Source organism: Phascolarctos cinereus, unplaced genomic scaffold (assembly GCF_003287225.1).
Source record: "Phascolarctos cinereus isolate Bilbo 61053 unplaced genomic scaffold, phaCin_HiC Scaffold_726;HRSCAF=1367, whole genome shotgun sequence".
Taxonomy (NCBI): Eukaryota; Metazoa; Chordata; class Mammalia; order Diprotodontia; family Phascolarctidae; genus Phascolarctos; species Phascolarctos cinereus.
Window position 1 is genome coordinate 316,890,875 of NW_027556098.1, and position 17,584 is coordinate 316,908,458.

Consider the following 17,584-nt stretch of genomic DNA (forward strand, 5'->3'; position numbering starts at 1 on the left):
AATGGAGCAGGATCAATTGAGGAGTTAGCCTTGGTAAGGAGTGAGGCCACTTCATCATGTGAAACAGGGGTGAAGGAGGAGTCAGTGGCCAAAGGCATCTGAGTGGTAGGAGATGAGAAAGAGGGGAGAAGAGGGAGTTCATCATAAATGCCCTCAATTTTTTTTTCTGTAAAATATGAGGCAAAGTTCTCGGCTGATAGAATGGGAGAAAGGGGAGCCATGGGAGGTTTGATAAGGGATGAAAAAATTTGGAAGAGCTGCTATGTAGAGTGAGGCAATGAAGGAGGTACAGTAGGATTGCCTAGCAGCAGTGAGAGCCCAGTTGATGTTGTATAACCTGAGCTTCCCCTCCTGAATTCATTCAATAAAATATTCAGTTCATTTAACGTACTTTTTTATTCAGTCCTTACTCTGTGCTCTTTCATCGTCCCATCTGATTATTCCTTATCCCTTCTTGACTCCACATATTTCCCACAATCCTCTTGAAGATCATGAATGCCAGAACTGGCTGGCACAGGTCTATGAGACAGATGCTTATCAGTGTTAGGTCCACTAGAGCAATTAGAGAGAAATATGGCAGGAGTAAAGGGCTATCTGGGGGGAGGTGGTATGAGGGGCAGGGAAGGGGAGCACCAGTGGTGAACAAGGTTGGGAGGGAGCAGACCTAGGGAGGAGTGAATATGACTCAGGTGGCACAGAGAGGGCTAGGAGGGAGCAGAGCTGGAGGGATCAAGAGGACTCGAAGTGGGGAGGCCTCATGGAGGATACAGAGAGGGAGTGAGAAAGGGGAGGGCAGGGAATCGAGGGCATGGGAGTATTTAGGGCTGGGGAGAAGATTTGCAAAGCACTCTGCAAACATTAAAGGACCTTTAAATACTGTAGCCATGCACTCTATCCCTCCTGAATTGTTTCTCCTCAATGCTAAACATCAATTAGCAAAACATTCATTAAGCTCATACTATGTGTTAAGCGCTTTGATGAGCACTGGGGCTACAAATTAGAATGACTGTCCTTGCCCTCAAGGAGCTTACAATATAATATTGAGGAACAGGGGTGTGTGTGGGGGGGGTTGAGAAGGTACTGCTAGGGGGTACCTGGCCTCGGAGTATGATGTTCTCTGGAGGTGAAAGCAAGCAGAGCTGCTGATGGAAAATGGAGAGTCACCTGGAAGATTCTGAAACTTCAGAGCCCTCTGTAAAGGAAGGCTTGGGAGGAGTTTATTACTCTGACCTACAATCTGTCTATCCATCTATCCATCCAACTATCTGTCTGTCTATCTATCTATCTATCTATCTATCTATCTATCTATCTATCTATCTAATCTATCTATCTATCCCAAGGAAACTGATTCCACTTTTGGATAGCTCCAACCTTAAGAGGTCTTTCTTGACTCCAAGCCTAAATCTGCCTCCTCACAACTCTGACCTGTTGCTCCCAGCTCTAATCCCTCTATGCTGCTTTACCTTTTCTAATCTGGATATCAGTCCTACTACTAGAGTGCGGCTGGTTTCTCCAAGGTTGCCGATGATCTTTCACCGCTAGACCCGATGGCCGTGTCTCAGTCCTCACCCCCCTTGACTTCTCTGTGACTTTTGATACTGTTGACCACCTCTTTGTAGCTCCCTCCTGTCTTAGTGTGTTAAAATTATCTCTTGTTCTGGTCCTCCTGACTAACCCCCCACCGTTCTAGTCAATATAATAAGTAAGTTTGTAAGTAGCCAGTATAAGTGGCAATACCAAGAAGTAAGACTGCAAAGGGGAACCTGGAAGTCATGTGCAAACTGTCTCAAAGATTGAAGGAGCATAATTTACACATTCTTATATTAACTAAAATATTTATGTTTTATGTACACATATTATAAAAATATATGTGTATATGTATGTATATATGTATGTATACATATGTATATGTGTATGTGGGCAGCTAGGTGGCACAATGGATAGAACCTCAGGCCTCAAGTCTAGAAGACCTGAGTTCAAATCTGGCCTCAGACACTAGCTATGTGACCCTGAGCAAGTCATTTAACCCTTTTTTGCCTCGGTTTCTCGTGTATAAAATGAGCTGGAGAAGGAAATGGCAAACCTCTCCAGCATCTTGCATCTTTGCCAAGAAAAACCCAGGTGGGGTCACAAAGAATTAGCTGCAACTGAAACAATTCAACAACAACAACAAAATATATGTATGTATGTATGTATGTATGTATCTGTAGCTGTATATATGTGATATATGTTGTGTGTGTGTGTGTGTGTGTATACACATATTAACTAAAAACCGCATCCTGCTAATATGTGCTGAATCCAAGCCATCTAGTCTTTGCTGTCAGGTCTTTTTCATGCTGTGATAGACAAGTTCCAGACATCTTCAGTAAGACTGGCAGGATGCCGAATGGTGCTGATAACTCTGAGATGATGTGGACATGTTAACTTCAAAGTTTTACCAGCATCTTTGAGATGATTTGGATATGTTAATGAACTCACCCCAAAGTGGCACCAATAAAAATTAGTCTGTTCCCCCCAAACCCTATAAAAATGAGAACTCCAGGGGCAGCTAGGTGGCGCAGTGGATAGAGCACCGGCCCTGAAGTCAGGAAGACCTGAGTTCAAATATGGCCTTAGACCAAACACTTGACACTTACTAGCTGTGTGACCTTGGGCAAGTCACTTAACCCCAACTGCCTTAAAAAAAAACCAAACAAAAAAAATGAGAACTCCTCCCCTGAGCACTCTTCCATTTCTCAAGGGTCTTCGCTACCTAGCACTCCCAACTGGAATCCACAGTCATATGAGTGATATTCTCTGCCTCTTCCCTTCCCCACTCTCATTCTACACTACCTGCATTTACCTTATTCTTGACCATCGCACCTTCTGCCTCTGTACATCTTTTCTCCACTTGTCTCTGTACTTTCTGCACCATTTGCCCCTACACCCTGTGCGCCTTATTAAAAGTGTGATTTTAGCCTCATTCCCCACTGCCACTGTGCTCTTTCCCCGGGAGTGCCCAAAGAAACCAAGTGTGCCTGCCTTATTTCATAATTTAATAAATTAGTTATTAATTCATTTGGCTTGCATGGTACTGTTCCTTCCTGCTTTTCCTCCTCCTCCATGTCTGACAGCTCACTTTCATTCTCCTTCTTTCCTTCTTACTTCGTGCCTTCCCTTATTCCTTCTTTCATGGGATTGTTTTAAGGGTAAGGGCTGCATCTCCTTCCTAAAACCAAAGATCATAGAAATCATAGCATTTAGAGTTGGAAAGAGCTTTGAGGTCATCTCGTCCAACTTGCCACATTTCACAGATGTGTAAACGGTGGCTCCAAGAATTAACATGACCTGCCTGTCGAGGTCACACAGGTGTGCCCTTTCTTCTCACTCACCCTCCCTCTCAGAGCATCTGGGGCAGACCTGGGGCTGAGTCCACCCACTTCCATCTAAATTATCTGGCCTGTCCCTTTCTCCCAGCCTGGAGACCAGAGGGAAGCCGATTTGTCCCTAGGACATTTCTGAAGGTGGGGGCCATGTATGACAGAGCTAGGATTGGGACCCAGGCCCTCTGATTCTAAATCCAGCAGGGCTCGTTCTTTTAGGTGAGGGACCAGGCCTGCATCCTCAGACCAGGACAGGAACCATGCCTAGGAACACTTCCCTGTTAAAGGGTGGCTAGAAATAAAGATCAGGTGACTATGAGCTGATCCCGTAAGGCTTTGGGATCCTGTCTGGACAAATTAAGTTTGCACACAAGGTTCTAGCAGAGCATTCAGAGAGGGTCTGTCACAAAATCACTCCCTGAGCCTAGTTCAGGCAGCAGCGAGGGCAGTACTGCAGAATGGCCAGCAGGGGCGGATGTGTGCTACATTCAGCTTTGCCTGAGACTCTGGTCTCTGGGAGAGCCCTTCAGAGGCTGCTATTGGGGTGCATTTAGGGACACAAAATCCGGGTTTCTTCAGAGAGGGCCCTGAGTTTGACTCTTTCTGTGTAGTGCGATCCCTGTCACTGAAGACCTTCAGAGCCTGGGTGACCGTTTATCAGGGATCTTGTAATTTGGTCTCCTGCACAGGAGTAGTTGGACTATATGGTGGGTTTGTTGGGGTTTTTTTTTTGGGGGGGTAGGCAATGGGGTTAAGTGACTTGCCCAGGGTCACACAGCTAGTAAGTGTTACGTGTCTGAGGCCGGATTTGAACTCAGGTCCTCCTGAATCCAGGGCCGGTGCTCTATCCACTGCTCCACCTAACTGCCCCTGGACTATATGTTTTTTGAGGCTTCTTCTAACTTCTTCCAACCTTTCTAGGCCTCAGTTTCCCCTGTAAAATGAGGGTGTTGGTCTTGTTACTTTGCAGGGTGTGTGTATGGGGGTGGGGCCTATGGGTATGGAGCACCTCGTATAGTGTCAGACCTTTTCAATATGTGGGTTAGTGTATTTAAATTAGTTTTTTTCCTCCTCTTTTAAGGGATTGTTCTCTAGTAGAGGGCGAGAGGATACATTGCAAAATGTAGGTATTTTAAAAATAAAAAGATATCAATAATTTTTTTTTTAAAGACTGGGTAACCAGATGGCCTCTGGGGCCCCTTACAATTCTAGTTTTGTATGCCTAGGACTTGCTAAGATTAAATGCTGCTGTACCACGATTGGCCAGAGGCAGTTGTTGGGGACTAGTACCTGTGGGAGTCACATCTTGTGGGTTACCACTGCTTTCACTGAAGCCTAAATCACCAGATGTCCAGCTAAGGATCCTCCCTTTCCTCTTGTTATGCAAACTCAGAAGGATTTTGCACCCTCCTATGTAAATAAAAGTCCAAAGTTTCTGGCTCCTGGAAGGTAGATAAGTTGGAAGAGATGATCTTTGGCCTCAGGAAAGCATACTGAGGATCAGGGGCCTACCCTTGCCCCCAGGGTTAGACTTTAGCTGCCACCTAAGTTAGAGTTTCCAAGGATGAGGCACTTTGATGTAAGGGGGAATGACTCTGCGTTAGGAGTCAGAAAACTTGGGCTCTGATTGTGCCTGTCCTAATTACTACCTTCATGACAATAAGCAAGTCATATTATCACTCTGGGCCTCAGGTTCGCCATCTGTAAAATGGAGTTGAACTAAATGATCCCTAAGGTCCTTCTAGCCCTGCGTTATTTCTATGGAGCCATGGCCACAGTCCATAAAACTGTCCTCATAGGAAAGGGCAAGGGTTGGGCCCCTGAACTTCTCTCAGGGTCCTTTAGGGATTCCAGCTTGAGCCTGTGTTTATCTATATAGCCTGGGACCCATCTCAGGGATGAGCACTCCATGTATGCTTAAAGGAACCCTGGTTTCGTGGGAGGAGCATGGGACTTGGAGTCAGGAGTCTTGGGTTCAAATCTTCACTCTTATAGTTACTAACTATGATTTAGGGCAAATCACCTCCTTATTCTGGTTTTTAGTTTCTATTTCTGCAAAATAGACATCAGCATAGACATCAATCATCCTAATAGCTAGCATTTACATAGTGCTTCAAGGTGTGCAAAGTACTTTCCACATGTTATCTCACTTGACATACAGTAAGCTCCAAATGGATGCATGGCCAAGATGTAAGAGGTTATCTCATAAACCAATTAAAGGAGAATGGAAAGAGAGACTTTTCATAGGTATAGATAAGGGAAGGGTTCTGGACCTAACAAAGGATAAAGATGATCACAGGAGATGAAGTTAACAGTTTTGATACATGACATTAAAGTTTTTGCACAAATAAAAACAATGCAACGGGAATTAGAAGAGAAAGTTAACTGGGTGGGGGGGAGCCCTTTGCAGTAAATTTCTCTGATAAAGGTCTAATATCCAAGAAATGTAGGGAGTAGACATACCTGGAAGAAAGAATACAGGTTCTGGAATCAGAGCAGAGGTGTATTTAGTGTATCTGACACACAGAGCAGGCCATTTTTTTAACACCTCCATGTCTATGTGATAAAATTATTTTCATTAATAACCATGAAATGAAACAATAATGTCCAGAAAATAAACACAATGAAAATTTCCTTTTGTTAAACATTATAGTCATGTCAATAAAAAAAATTAAAAATAAAATAAATATTACAGTACAAAAAAGGAGAAAAAATAATGGGTTGATACTTTTAAACTAGATTAATGTGATGCCCCTGGGTTTCTTCCCTCAACAAAGAAGGTCCTTGGAAGCTACAGGGAGCTGCCTATCATCATATCTTCTTCCATGTAACGATGCCCATCATTACATCTTCTTCCGTGTGCTGATGCCCATCTTAACATCTTCCGCCATGCCCCGCTGCCCAGGGCTGCCCTTTCCCCAAACTTGGCAGTTCATTCCTGCTGAGAAGGTGGTTCTTTGTCCATACACTCTCATCTTTTGTTGGAGGTGCTGTCCTCAATACAACCCCTAATTGCCTGAACCCAAGGCAGGCTACCTCCATTACCTTCCCTTGGGACTCCACTGAGTCAGAGGATCCCAAGTCAAATCCTGCCCCTGATGATGGCAGGTTACCTTGGGCAAGTTAACTAACCTTCCTGTGACTCAGTTTCTTCATCTGTAAAATGAAGTTGGACTATATTGTCTGTGGGGTTCCTTCCTGCTCTAGACCAATGATCCCATGATCTTAAATAAGGTGGATTATTAATAAAAACTGAGGAAACACAATCTGAGGTGTATGATTTATTAGCAAAACAAGCATATTAAATGGGTCAATGAACTCTCCAGTCAGTCCAAAGACCCTGAATACAGAGTGAGATGGATTTTTATGTATTAAAAACAATTAATCAAATAATATCAGTTAATTAAAAGGAAACCATTAGTAGGACACAAACTAGGATACAAAGTTAGGTAACCTGATTTCTAATTGGAAGAAAGATTAGAGGCTTTCCAAGTTGAGATGGGGGAAGAGTGAATCTTGGTCAAGTTAGACAGGTGGCAAGTAAGTTTCAAGATCTTTCTTTTCCCAGAATTAAGGAATGTGGATTAATTGCATCCACCTGCATTCATGAAACAATAGACGGCTTATACAATCTATTTTCCAATGGATGATTTGCAGAAAAACAAGAAGATGGAGAATACACATGGCAGCACAAGATGGAGCTGGTGTTCATGAGATAGATTCTGATTGACTCTCTTGATTCCCACACCAAACCAACTCCATTTTGTGACTGGCCTTCACTCTATCTCATGGAAACCAATGTCTAGTAGGAGAAAAGGAGACATACAAAAATGGGCTGTCTCAGGAGAAAGTGATTTCCCTCTCCTTGGAGGTTTTCAAGGAGAGGATAGATGATCAACCACCTCTGGCACATGTTGGAGTAGAGATAGAGTGTAAGCTCCTTCAGGGCAGGTAGCACAGTGCTGGGTACATAGTAGGCATGTAATAAATGCTCATTCACTGGTTTATATCCATTAAAATACAGTCTGGCTCTGAAATTCTGTGACTCTGTATTTACCAAGCTGGCAAAGTTTAAAGTCCAAGCTTGAGGATGGATGTACTTGGGCCATCCAAGGACCAGAGGGGCTCATCCCCAGAGGAGGGGCTAGCAGGGGCACCATTTTGTGGGGTTTGGGGAGAGGGATTGTTATTGTTTTGTCACAGTAGCCAATGAAGACCCAACTATTAATTCCATTTAGGTCAACGAACTTTTAGTAAGTCCCTGCTAGTTTCCAGGCCCTACATTAAGGCATAGGCAGCTACAGTCTGCATATGGGGAGAGAAGACCCATCCTCCTGAAATCACAGATAGCTGGAATATAATGTGCATAGTGTTTGAAGGCTGGTAAAGGATTTTACATATATTGCCTCATCTGATATAAGTACTTGTGTGACATTGGACAAGTCACTTAAGCTACCTGGGCCTCAGTTTCCTCATTTGTAAAGTAAGAGGATTGGATGATCCTGAGGTTCCTTCCAGCTCTAGAGAAGTGATATGATCTCTCTGCCTTCTCCTGAACTGTCCTCCACACCTAGAAAGTTCTCCCTCTTCACCTCTTAGCTTCCCTGGTTTCCTTCCAGACTCAGCTGAAATCCTACCTTCTTCAAGCAGCCTTTCCCAATCCCCCTAGCTCATACTGCCTTCTCCTCGAAGATTGCCTTCCATCTGTTCTGTGTAGATATCCTATATATACCTTGATATTTACATATTATCTTCCCTATTAGGCTGTCAACCTCTTGAGAGCAGAGACTGTTTTGTGTCTTTCTTTGAATCTCCAATGCTTGGCACAATGTCTGGCACATAGAAGACACTTAACAAATGCTTGTTACCTGACAGATACAATACACAGTAATATGAAAAGGTGTATGATATGGTGTTATTCTTAGAATCCTAGAATGTGAGTTAGAAAGGGCTTCAACTCAAAAGGCATCCAGCCCACCTCCTACTGGAACAGAATTCCCCTCCAAGATGTCCCCCAGCAAGTGGCCATCCAGCTTCTAGTTGAAGACATTCCCCTTCAAAATCACTCAGTATCTGTGGTGTCTATACCTCTTGGTACATATGGTCCCTCCTGATAGAATGTAAGCTCCTTGAGGCTAGGGACTGTTCACTGTTATCTTTGCATCCCCAGATCTTAGCACAGTGTCTGACCCAGACAAGCACTTAATAAATGTTTATTGATTGATTGGCCTCCAATGGAAGGGAACTTGCTGCCTTCCAGGGCAACCTGTTCAACATTTGGACAGCTTTTCGTTATATGGATCAAAAATCGACCTCTCTTCAATTTCCACCAGTTTCTCCTAGTTCTCCCTCCTGGGGGAGTCTAAGCCCTCTTCTGACTCTTTGGGGGTGGGAAACCAACCCTTTTAGGCATAACAGTGTAGGAGGTAAGAGAGTTTGGTCCCATCTGCAGTTCTGTTTGGAATGGAATATTGTATATCCTGTTGGACATAAGCAGTTGGTTGACAAATTTTGCTATTTTTTCCTCTTTCTTTTAATCTTTTTACAAGGTTCCCTGGGAGGTTGGATGGGGTCAAGTTTGTAGGGTAGTGGGGGAATGGGACAGAGATCAGAAATGAAGCCAAAATTAAAAAATATATAAATGTAAAAAAGAATGTTCTTCCAGTAATATGACAACTCGTTGGTCATTGAAAAACTAACACTAAAACTAACATTGAAAGACTAACACTTATACGATCAATATCTAAATTTCTGATTAGAGATCACCAAAAACTCCATCTTCATTAGCCCTGTCTGCCCAGACAGTGCTGTCTTTTTATTTTTTTCATGGATCACAGTGGCCAAAATCTTTCTCACCATACGGTCAGCTTTCCAGTGATGAGCTCAGCTAGGCTGGCCCTGGGTGGCAGGTACAGACTGTCACCGGGAAACTTCTCAAATCCTTCCTCGTTTGGAGGAGCCCATCACTGCTTAGAGTCTGCAAGCACAATTGACTTAACACGTTCAAAATCAAAATATTATATTGTGACTTTAATCATCAAAAACTGCAAACATTTCAATATACGAAGAAAAATAAGAAAGAGCATTGTAGAATAGACTATGGCCTTCCATTATGGACAGTTTTGTTTTTTAAATAAGTATATATTAACTTTGATAAGTTAATTGCAAAATTGCCCCATTTGTGTTCCTTCTGCTACTCTTTTTGCTTTCTTATTTGCACATTAAAAATTATTATTGATGCTTTTTTATTTCCTAACCCCACATCTCCCTCAAATAGAAACCCTCCTTTGTAACAATTTTATATCATCAACAACAAAAACCCATACTTCATGCTTATTTCAATCTATACTTCTAATCAAAATAGAATTCTTTATCTTTTCTCTTCCCCCCTCTGCCAAACTTCCTAGGAGAGCACCCGTCTCCTTCAGTTCACACCAGTTTCCAATCTCTTATTCCTCTTTAATTCTTCCTCACCCCTCATGACCAGTATTCACCGAAATGTCCCAACCTACTGAATCTCCTCCACAGTGTCTCTCGCAATTCCTCTTTCCTCTCCATTCACACGTGTACCATCCTGATTCCAGGCCTCTTTACTTCTCACCTGGACTATCTCACTAGCCTTCCAAGTGTTCTCTCTGTTTTTAATCTCTCCCTTCTCAAATTTATCAATAAATGAAATGAGTCAGGAGAATATATTAAGTATCTGTTATGTGTCAAGCATTGTACCTAGCACTGGTGACACGAAGACAAAAATAAAACAATCCTTCCCCTCAGGGTGCTTATATTCCATTGGGAAAGACAACATATCCATATATAATAATCATATATAGAATAAATGGATATGATATAAATACAAAAGGGCACCAGCCGTTGGAGGAGTCAGGAAAGGCATTGATGTTTGAGCAACGCTGTTCTCCACACAGCTACCACAGTGATATGTTGAAACCATGGGTCTAACAATGTCTCTCCCCCTAGTTAAAAATCTTCACTTGCTCCCTATTTCCTAAAAGAAAAGCCACAAAGTCCTCAGCTTGGCATTGAAAGCCCTTCACATTCTTTCTGCCTCTAACCTATCTCTTTTTTTAATAATAGTATTTTTTTTCCCAATTACACGTAAAGATAGTTTTCAACATTCGTTTTTGTAAGATTTTAAGTTCCAAATGTTCTCCCTCCTTTCCTCCCTCCCCTCCACCCTCCCCAAGATAGCAAGCAACCTGATATAGGCTATACATGTGCAATCATGGAAACATATTTCCACATTAGTCATGATGTGAAAGAAAAATCAGAACAAAAGGGAAAAACCACAAGAAAGAAAAAACGAACCAAAAAAAAAAGGTGAAAATAATATGTTCCACTCTGCATTCAGACTCCATAGTTCTTTCTCTGGATGTAGTTAGCATTTTCCATCACAAGTCTTTTGGAATTGCCCTGTATCATTGCGTTGCTGAGAAGAGCTAAGTCTATCATAGTTGATCATCGCACAATGTCCAACCTATCTTTCTGTCTTATCATTACTGTCTTTCACACATTCTGCATTCTAACTGAACTGGCCCACTTCTTGTTCCCCAGTCTAGCATTCCATCTCCCATCTTCATCCCTTTTCATAGGCTGTCCTGCGTGTCTAGAATGCTCTCACTCCCTAGCCCTGCTTCTTGGAATACCTCGCTTCCTTCATGGCTCAGCTAACATGCTACCTCTCACGTGAAGGTTTCCCTGATTCCCCTAGTTGTTGCTTCTCTCTCCCTCCTTAAATTCAGATTGTGTCCATCTACTTAAATGTTGTATCCCTCCCCGTAGAAGTGGGTAAGCTCCTTGAAGGCAGGAATTGTATTGATTTCTATCTTTGTATCCCCAGGACCCAGCACAGAACCCCACACATATCAGGTGTCTGATAAAAGCTTCCTGAACTGAACTGAAATAAGATGGATGGAAGACAAGTAAACAGAATTGTCTTCAAGAACCCAAGGTCTCGTCTACACCACTAGCAACTGAGTAGAGCCGTAATGAAAATATAAATGTACAAAAGGATGCCAAACTGGGCATGGTACTCATTTTATAGATAATCATCTCTTCACAGATGTTTTCCAAGTTCAAATTTTTATATATGTCAGGTTTCCTTAAGGCAAGATTCACTAACCAGTCCTGGGAGATTCTATAACAAGAGGTTTCTAAAGCCATTGAGATGGAGAAGGTGCTTATTGCTCCAATGGTTGGTGTCTCCCTAGCTCATCAAGACAGCAGAGTTGGACCCGAGCCAGAACTATATTGCTGGCTTCCACCCGCATGGCGTTCTGGCTGCCGGAGCCTTCACCAACTTCTGTACTGAAGGCACTGGTTTTTCTTCTGCGTTTCCTGGGATCCGCTCCCATCTGATGATGCTGACTTTGTGGTTCCGAATTCCCATCTTCAGGGATTATATCATGAGTGGAGGTATGTTTCTTCCCCTACCCATTTCCCCATTGCCAATCCCCACCCATACCTGATTTGCGAAGGAGAATATTTCTGCACAATGGTGGAACCTGGTTCACAAAGATAGAAAGACTCATTAAAAGAGACCAGCCAATAGTACTTATCCCTCTGCTGAGGCAATGGCCTCTGATATGCAGTGAGGGAGATTTTGATTAGATTTGGGTGGGGGAGGGGGAAGGGGAGTAGTAAGTGTTCAGTAATAAGTGTTGGGAGATGCTGAACCTAAACTGCCAGAGTCAGAAATACTGATCACTGGATCATAGCATGGAATGAGGGGACCCAGGTTCAAGTCCTAACTCAGCCATTTACTAACTATATTTCCTTAGGGAAGTCATTTAACTCAGTTTCCTCTGTAAAATAAAGGGTTTGGACTAGTTGATCTCTGAAGTAATTTCCAGCTCTAAATCTGTGAAACTATTAGAGACTTCATTTGTTAAGCATTTTCTACATTCCAGGAATGGTGCTAAGTGCTTGGGATACAAAAAAGGGCCAAAACAGTCCTTACCCTCAAGGAGCTTACAATCTAATGGGGGAGACAAGAAGCAGACAATTTTGTACGAACCAGATATATACAGGATAACTTGGAAGTAATTTCTAAGGGAAGGTGGGCCCAGATGTGTGCTCATAAATATTTGCCTAGCTTTCAGGTACCAGTATGATTTGTCTCCAGCACACCCCTAGAAGGCACTTACACTAAGCAGATAGTGGGATTTTAACTGAGCCTGGAAGGAACTCAGGGAAGCCAGGAGGCTGAGTCAAGAAAGGATACATTCTGTTCTTCCTAAAGTATTTATTTAGAAAAATGATTTCATGTTTCTGCATCTATCATGTAAAATTATTTTAGTGTCACATTATTGAGAAAGTTACTTAAAGAAAAACATAATATAACATTCTTCACTGTATAGCATGCTAAGTGTAAACCCAAGTTAAACACCTTGTTAATGGCCATTTGTAAATTAAAGTACTACCACTGGTCAATAGTTTTGTATGATTAATAGAACAAACAGATGTTATCTGCAAAAAAAAAAAAAGAAAAGAAAGGATACATTCTATATGTATAGCCTATATCAAGTTGCGTGCCCGTCTTGGGGAAGAAAGTAGGGAGCGGGAGAAAAATTTAAAACTCAAAAGTTTATGGAAGCGATTGTTGATAAAGCAAAATAAATTAATAAAAGAAAAAAAAAAGGAAAAGATACATTCTAGGCATGTGGGACAGCCAGTGAAAATGCCTGGGGTCAGGATATGGAGTGTCTTGTGCAAAGAACAGCAAGGAACCTAGCTTCTGTAGAGGCTAATGGTAGACAAGTACCAGCTTGCAAAGGACTTTGGAAACCAAACAGAGTTTTCCATTTGGTGCTGGAGGTAATAGGGGGTCACTGGAATATGTTGAGTAGGGAGAGTGATATGGGCAGTCCTGTACTTTAGGAAGATCACTGACAGAGGAGCAGAAGATGGGTTGAATTGGGGAGAGACTTGAAACAGGGAGAGCAGCCAGCAGGTTACTGCAATAATCCAGTAACGAGGTGATGAGGGCCTACACCAAGGTGGGGTCACATTCAGGGGAGGGAAGGGGACATCTACTAGAGAGGATACAAAGTGAGAGTGGCAGGACATGCAATGGATTGCTTAAGGGTGTGTAGGAGGGAGAGTGAGGGGTCAGGGCTGATGCCTAGGTTTCCAGCCTAGATAACTAGGACAGGGGTGTGGAACCTGCAACCTCGAGGCCACATGTGGCCCTCTAGATCCTCAAGTGCAGCCCTTTGACTTCATCCAAACTTCATATTTGTTCTGTTAAACTGTTCAGTCAAAGAGCTGCACTTGAGGATCCAGAAGGCCACAGCTCTGTGAAGTTTGGATTCAGTCAAAGGGCCACACTTGAGGATCTAGAAGGTGACAAGGCTGCAGGTTCCCCACCCCAGGACTGGGAAGATGGTGGGGCCCTTGCCAGCTGTAGCGAAGTTAGGAAGAGAGGAGGATTTGGGGGGAAAGATAATGAGTTCAATTTTGGACAAGCTGAGTTTAAAATGTCTATGGGACATCCAGTCTGAGATGTCCAACAGGGAGTTGGAGATTCAAATCCAGACATGATGAAAGAGGCTAGGGATAGATAAGTAGATCTGAAAATTATCTGCATAGAGATGATAATTGAATCCATGAGAGCTGATGAAATAACCAAGTGAAACAGTATAGGAGAAGAGAAAAGGACCTAAGACAAAGCTAGAATGACTTTCAGAGATCATAGACCTTAAAGATAGAAGCTCCTCATCTGTTTTACCTTCCCAGTTTGCAGATGAGAAAACTAAGGCCGAGAGAAGGGCTTTGGTTCAGTTGGGGTTACACAGATATCGAGTAGCAAAGCAGGGATTCTTCTGACCCAGCTCTTCTGACTCCAAATTCAATGGTGTTTCCATTGCGCTAAGCTGTTTTAAAGATTTATATGGAAGAAAGAGAATGTAGCCTTTGAAGAATTTCCACTTTCATAGAAGAGAGACATGGTCCTTTCTCCCAATCTGTGTTGTGTAGCAGAAGTACCAGACTCGGGTTTGAATCATTCTGGTCCCCTTACTAGCTGTGTAACTCTAAGAGTTTCTATCTGTCTCTGGGACTCAGTTTCTTCATCTGTAAATAAGTCGATTGAACTAGATGATATCTGAAGTTCCTTCTAACCCTAAATCCTTTTGATCTTATAATGAGTGATAGAGATCCCACACACGAAGTCCCAGCTGTGGTGGGAGAGATGTGGTCTCCGCCTTTGGGGAGCTCCAAGTCTGGGCAGATATGGTCCTCTCCCTGGGATGCCCAGTGTGGTGTCACAAACAAAGAAATGACAAAGAGGAAACTTTTTTCCAGAATGCGTATTGACAGTTTGACATGGACAAGATGCAAATTGAGTATGTAAGCACTGGGACATGCCCTGAGTGAAAGAATGAATTATTTGGGGGGAGGTGGTACAATACCAGTCAGCTTCCTCAGGGAGGGAAGTTTGGCAGTGGGTAAATAAGGTAGATCACTGAGGAGGGCAAGGAGAGTTTTCTAGATGAGAAGAATAGCAAATGCAAAGGCATAAACCATGGAATAGGTCAGCAGGAACAGAAGACAACTATTCTTTGCTAGAATAAGGGGTCTATCTAGAGGGGACATGAGAAAGACTGATGATATGAATAACTCATATTTCTATAACCACTTAAGGTATTCAATGCATTGTAAAGAACATCCCTGTAAAGAAAGTCATGCAAGTGTCCCTCTTTACAGAAAAGGAAACTAAGTCTGAGAGAAAGAAAATGGTTTACCCATAGCTACCAAGCTAGTAAGTTTCAGAGCTGGGATTCGAACCCAGGCTTCTTGACTCCAAGTCTGTTATTGTTTCCACTACACCTTGATGACCTTTGGAGCATGAAGATGTATTATAATATTTGTTCTGGAACACACCATAAACTCTCCCTTTCAGTTGCCTTCCCATATAACGACTGACCTGGGACCCCAAGGATACTGTGTCCCTTCCTGATTTGCACCTCCCTCAAGGGGACAAGGAGGGCCAAATTCTCATTGGGTATCATGAGACATTCTCATGTGGGTATCACCATCATGCAAGACCTGGTGTCTGTGTCTCCCTCTCTGTTCCCGAACCCCCACCTCCATCAGGTCTAGTCACATCAGAGAAGGAGTGTGTCTCATACCTGCTGAGCAAGAAGAGAGGTGGAAACTTGCTGGTGGTCATTGTGGGAGGGTCCCAGGAGGCCCTGGATGCTCGTCCTGGAAGCTACACACTACTACTGAGGAACCGGAAAGGATTTATTAAACTTGCTTTGCTTCACGGGTAAGGCCCGTTCTTGGTTTTTTAGTCACTCTAAGGCCAATATGTCTTATATTTGGGTGCTGAGATGCCAAGATAACTTACATTTTAATGAGGAGACTTTCAGTCCTGTGACAATACGGCTATCCCTTCCTTCTTAATTTTTTTTGGTCCCCAGTGCCTAGCACTGATTCCTGCTCAGGACTAAGTGGTCTTTAAAGCATCTCCTAACTCTGAGATTCTGTGATGTTGTGGGTACCTGAGGGGAACTTGGCAGATTAAGGGCTGAGTCTTGCCCTGTAAAGATGTTATCAGGGATTGTGGCCTCAGCTTTCCTCAGCACCCTTCAATGGCTGTTGACCAGAGCTCCTGAGAAGGAGCCTTGGGGCTGAACCCAGGACCCCTGTCTGCCTTGCATCTGAGTGCCCCAGGCATTGTCTCACCTCTGCCTCATCTCCTCTCCGTCTCTCTAGGGCGGCTCTGGTGCCGATGTTCTCCTCGTCCCACCTCTGCCTCTAGGGTGGCTGTGGTGCCGGTGTTCTCCTCGTCCCACCTCTGCCTCGTCCCCTCTCCGTCTCTCTAGGGCGGCTCTGGTGCCGATGTTCTCCTCTTCCCACCTCTGCCTCATCTCTTCTCCGTCTCTCTAGGGCAGCTCTGGTGCCGATATTCTCCTTTGGGGAGAATGAACTCTTTGACCAAATTGACAATCCCCAGGGGTCCTGGCTACGCTGGATCCAGGAGAAACTGCAGAAGATCATGGGCATCTCCCTCCCACTCTTCCACGGTCGAGGGATCTTCCAGTACAACTTTGGCCTGCTCCCGTACCGGCATCAGATCACTACTGTGGGTAAGTTACTAGGATGCCAAGGAATGTGGGACTGGCATGGGATGGGCCCCGAGTGTCCCACTCTTCAGGCTCCATTCTTGCCTATGTCCCACCATAGCCCCCATGTACAGCCACGTTCCCCTGCTGGTCTCTAAAATCACCTTCCATGGAAGCCAAAAGACAAAGAAATTCTGTGCTGAGATCATAGAACTTAAATCTGGCAGGAAATTTAGTCCAACATTTTCATTTTGCTGATGAGAAAACTGATGCCCAGAGAGCAAAAAGCAACCCTTTCCAAATTCACCTAGGCAGCAGGCAGCAAAATGGGAGTGCTCTTTTCATCTGTTTGGGTTGGAGTCAGGCGCCAACAAACAAGGACTTGTGGAATATCTAAGTTAGAAGGAGCCTCAAGGTCATCCAGCCCAAAGCACGGGTCCCCACCAAATGGACATCCAGATTCCATTTGCACATCTCCAGTTATGGGCAGCTCACTACCCCCAAGGCAGCCCACTGTACTTTGGGATGGCTTGGTTGTTAATCCTCTCTTCTTTTATGGCTTGAAAACAGGTATCTGCAAGTTAGACTTACAGTGTCATCGATTTACAGCTGAGAGACCTTAGAAATCATCCAGTCCAATCCCTTCATTTTACAGATGAGGAAACTGGGGCCTAGAAAGGCAAAGTGACTTTTCCCAGATCACATAGGCCGTAGGTGGCAGAACCAGGGTTCAGACCTGGACCACTGACTACAGGCTTTCCATTTTGTCATGTGTTTTTTCCTAAGTACTTCCCTCAGTATCCCTACTTCTGCCCCAGGGTAGGACTTATCTTCTTCTTCCACAAGAAAGCACTTTGTAAACCTTAAAGAGCTAATGTCAGTTATTGTTATAGGATCATAATAGAATACATTCAAATGTGAGCTCTTGTTATTATTAATAATAATAATAATTACTAGCATGAATATAGCACCTACTGTGAGCCACGCATAAACACTTTACAAATATTAACTCATTTGATCCTCTCAGGGAACTAGGAACTGTTATTATCCCCATTTTGCAGATGAGGAAACTGAGGCAGACAGTATGGAAGTGAACTGCCCAGGGTCACACAGCTAGTAAGTGTCTGAGGCTGAATT

General features: G+C 43.4%; 1 protein-coding gene across 2 annotated transcripts in view; it reads left to right on the plus strand.

The window, feature by feature from the left end:
• MOGAT2 (monoacylglycerol O-acyltransferase 2) overlaps window positions 1-17,584 on the plus strand; it is a 36,516-nt gene that overhangs the window by 12,246 nt on the left and 6,686 nt on the right. For both annotated transcript variants that reach the window (XM_078156922.1, XM_020989538.2), the window contains exons 3-5: window positions 11,588-11,792; window positions 15,474-15,648; window positions 16,272-16,471. In XM_078156922.1, coding sequence (XP_078013048.1) covers window positions 11,588-11,792; window positions 15,474-15,648; window positions 16,272-16,471 — 580 coding nt within the window. The remainder of the gene's footprint in view (window positions 1-11,587; window positions 11,793-15,473; window positions 15,649-16,271; window positions 16,472-17,584) is intronic.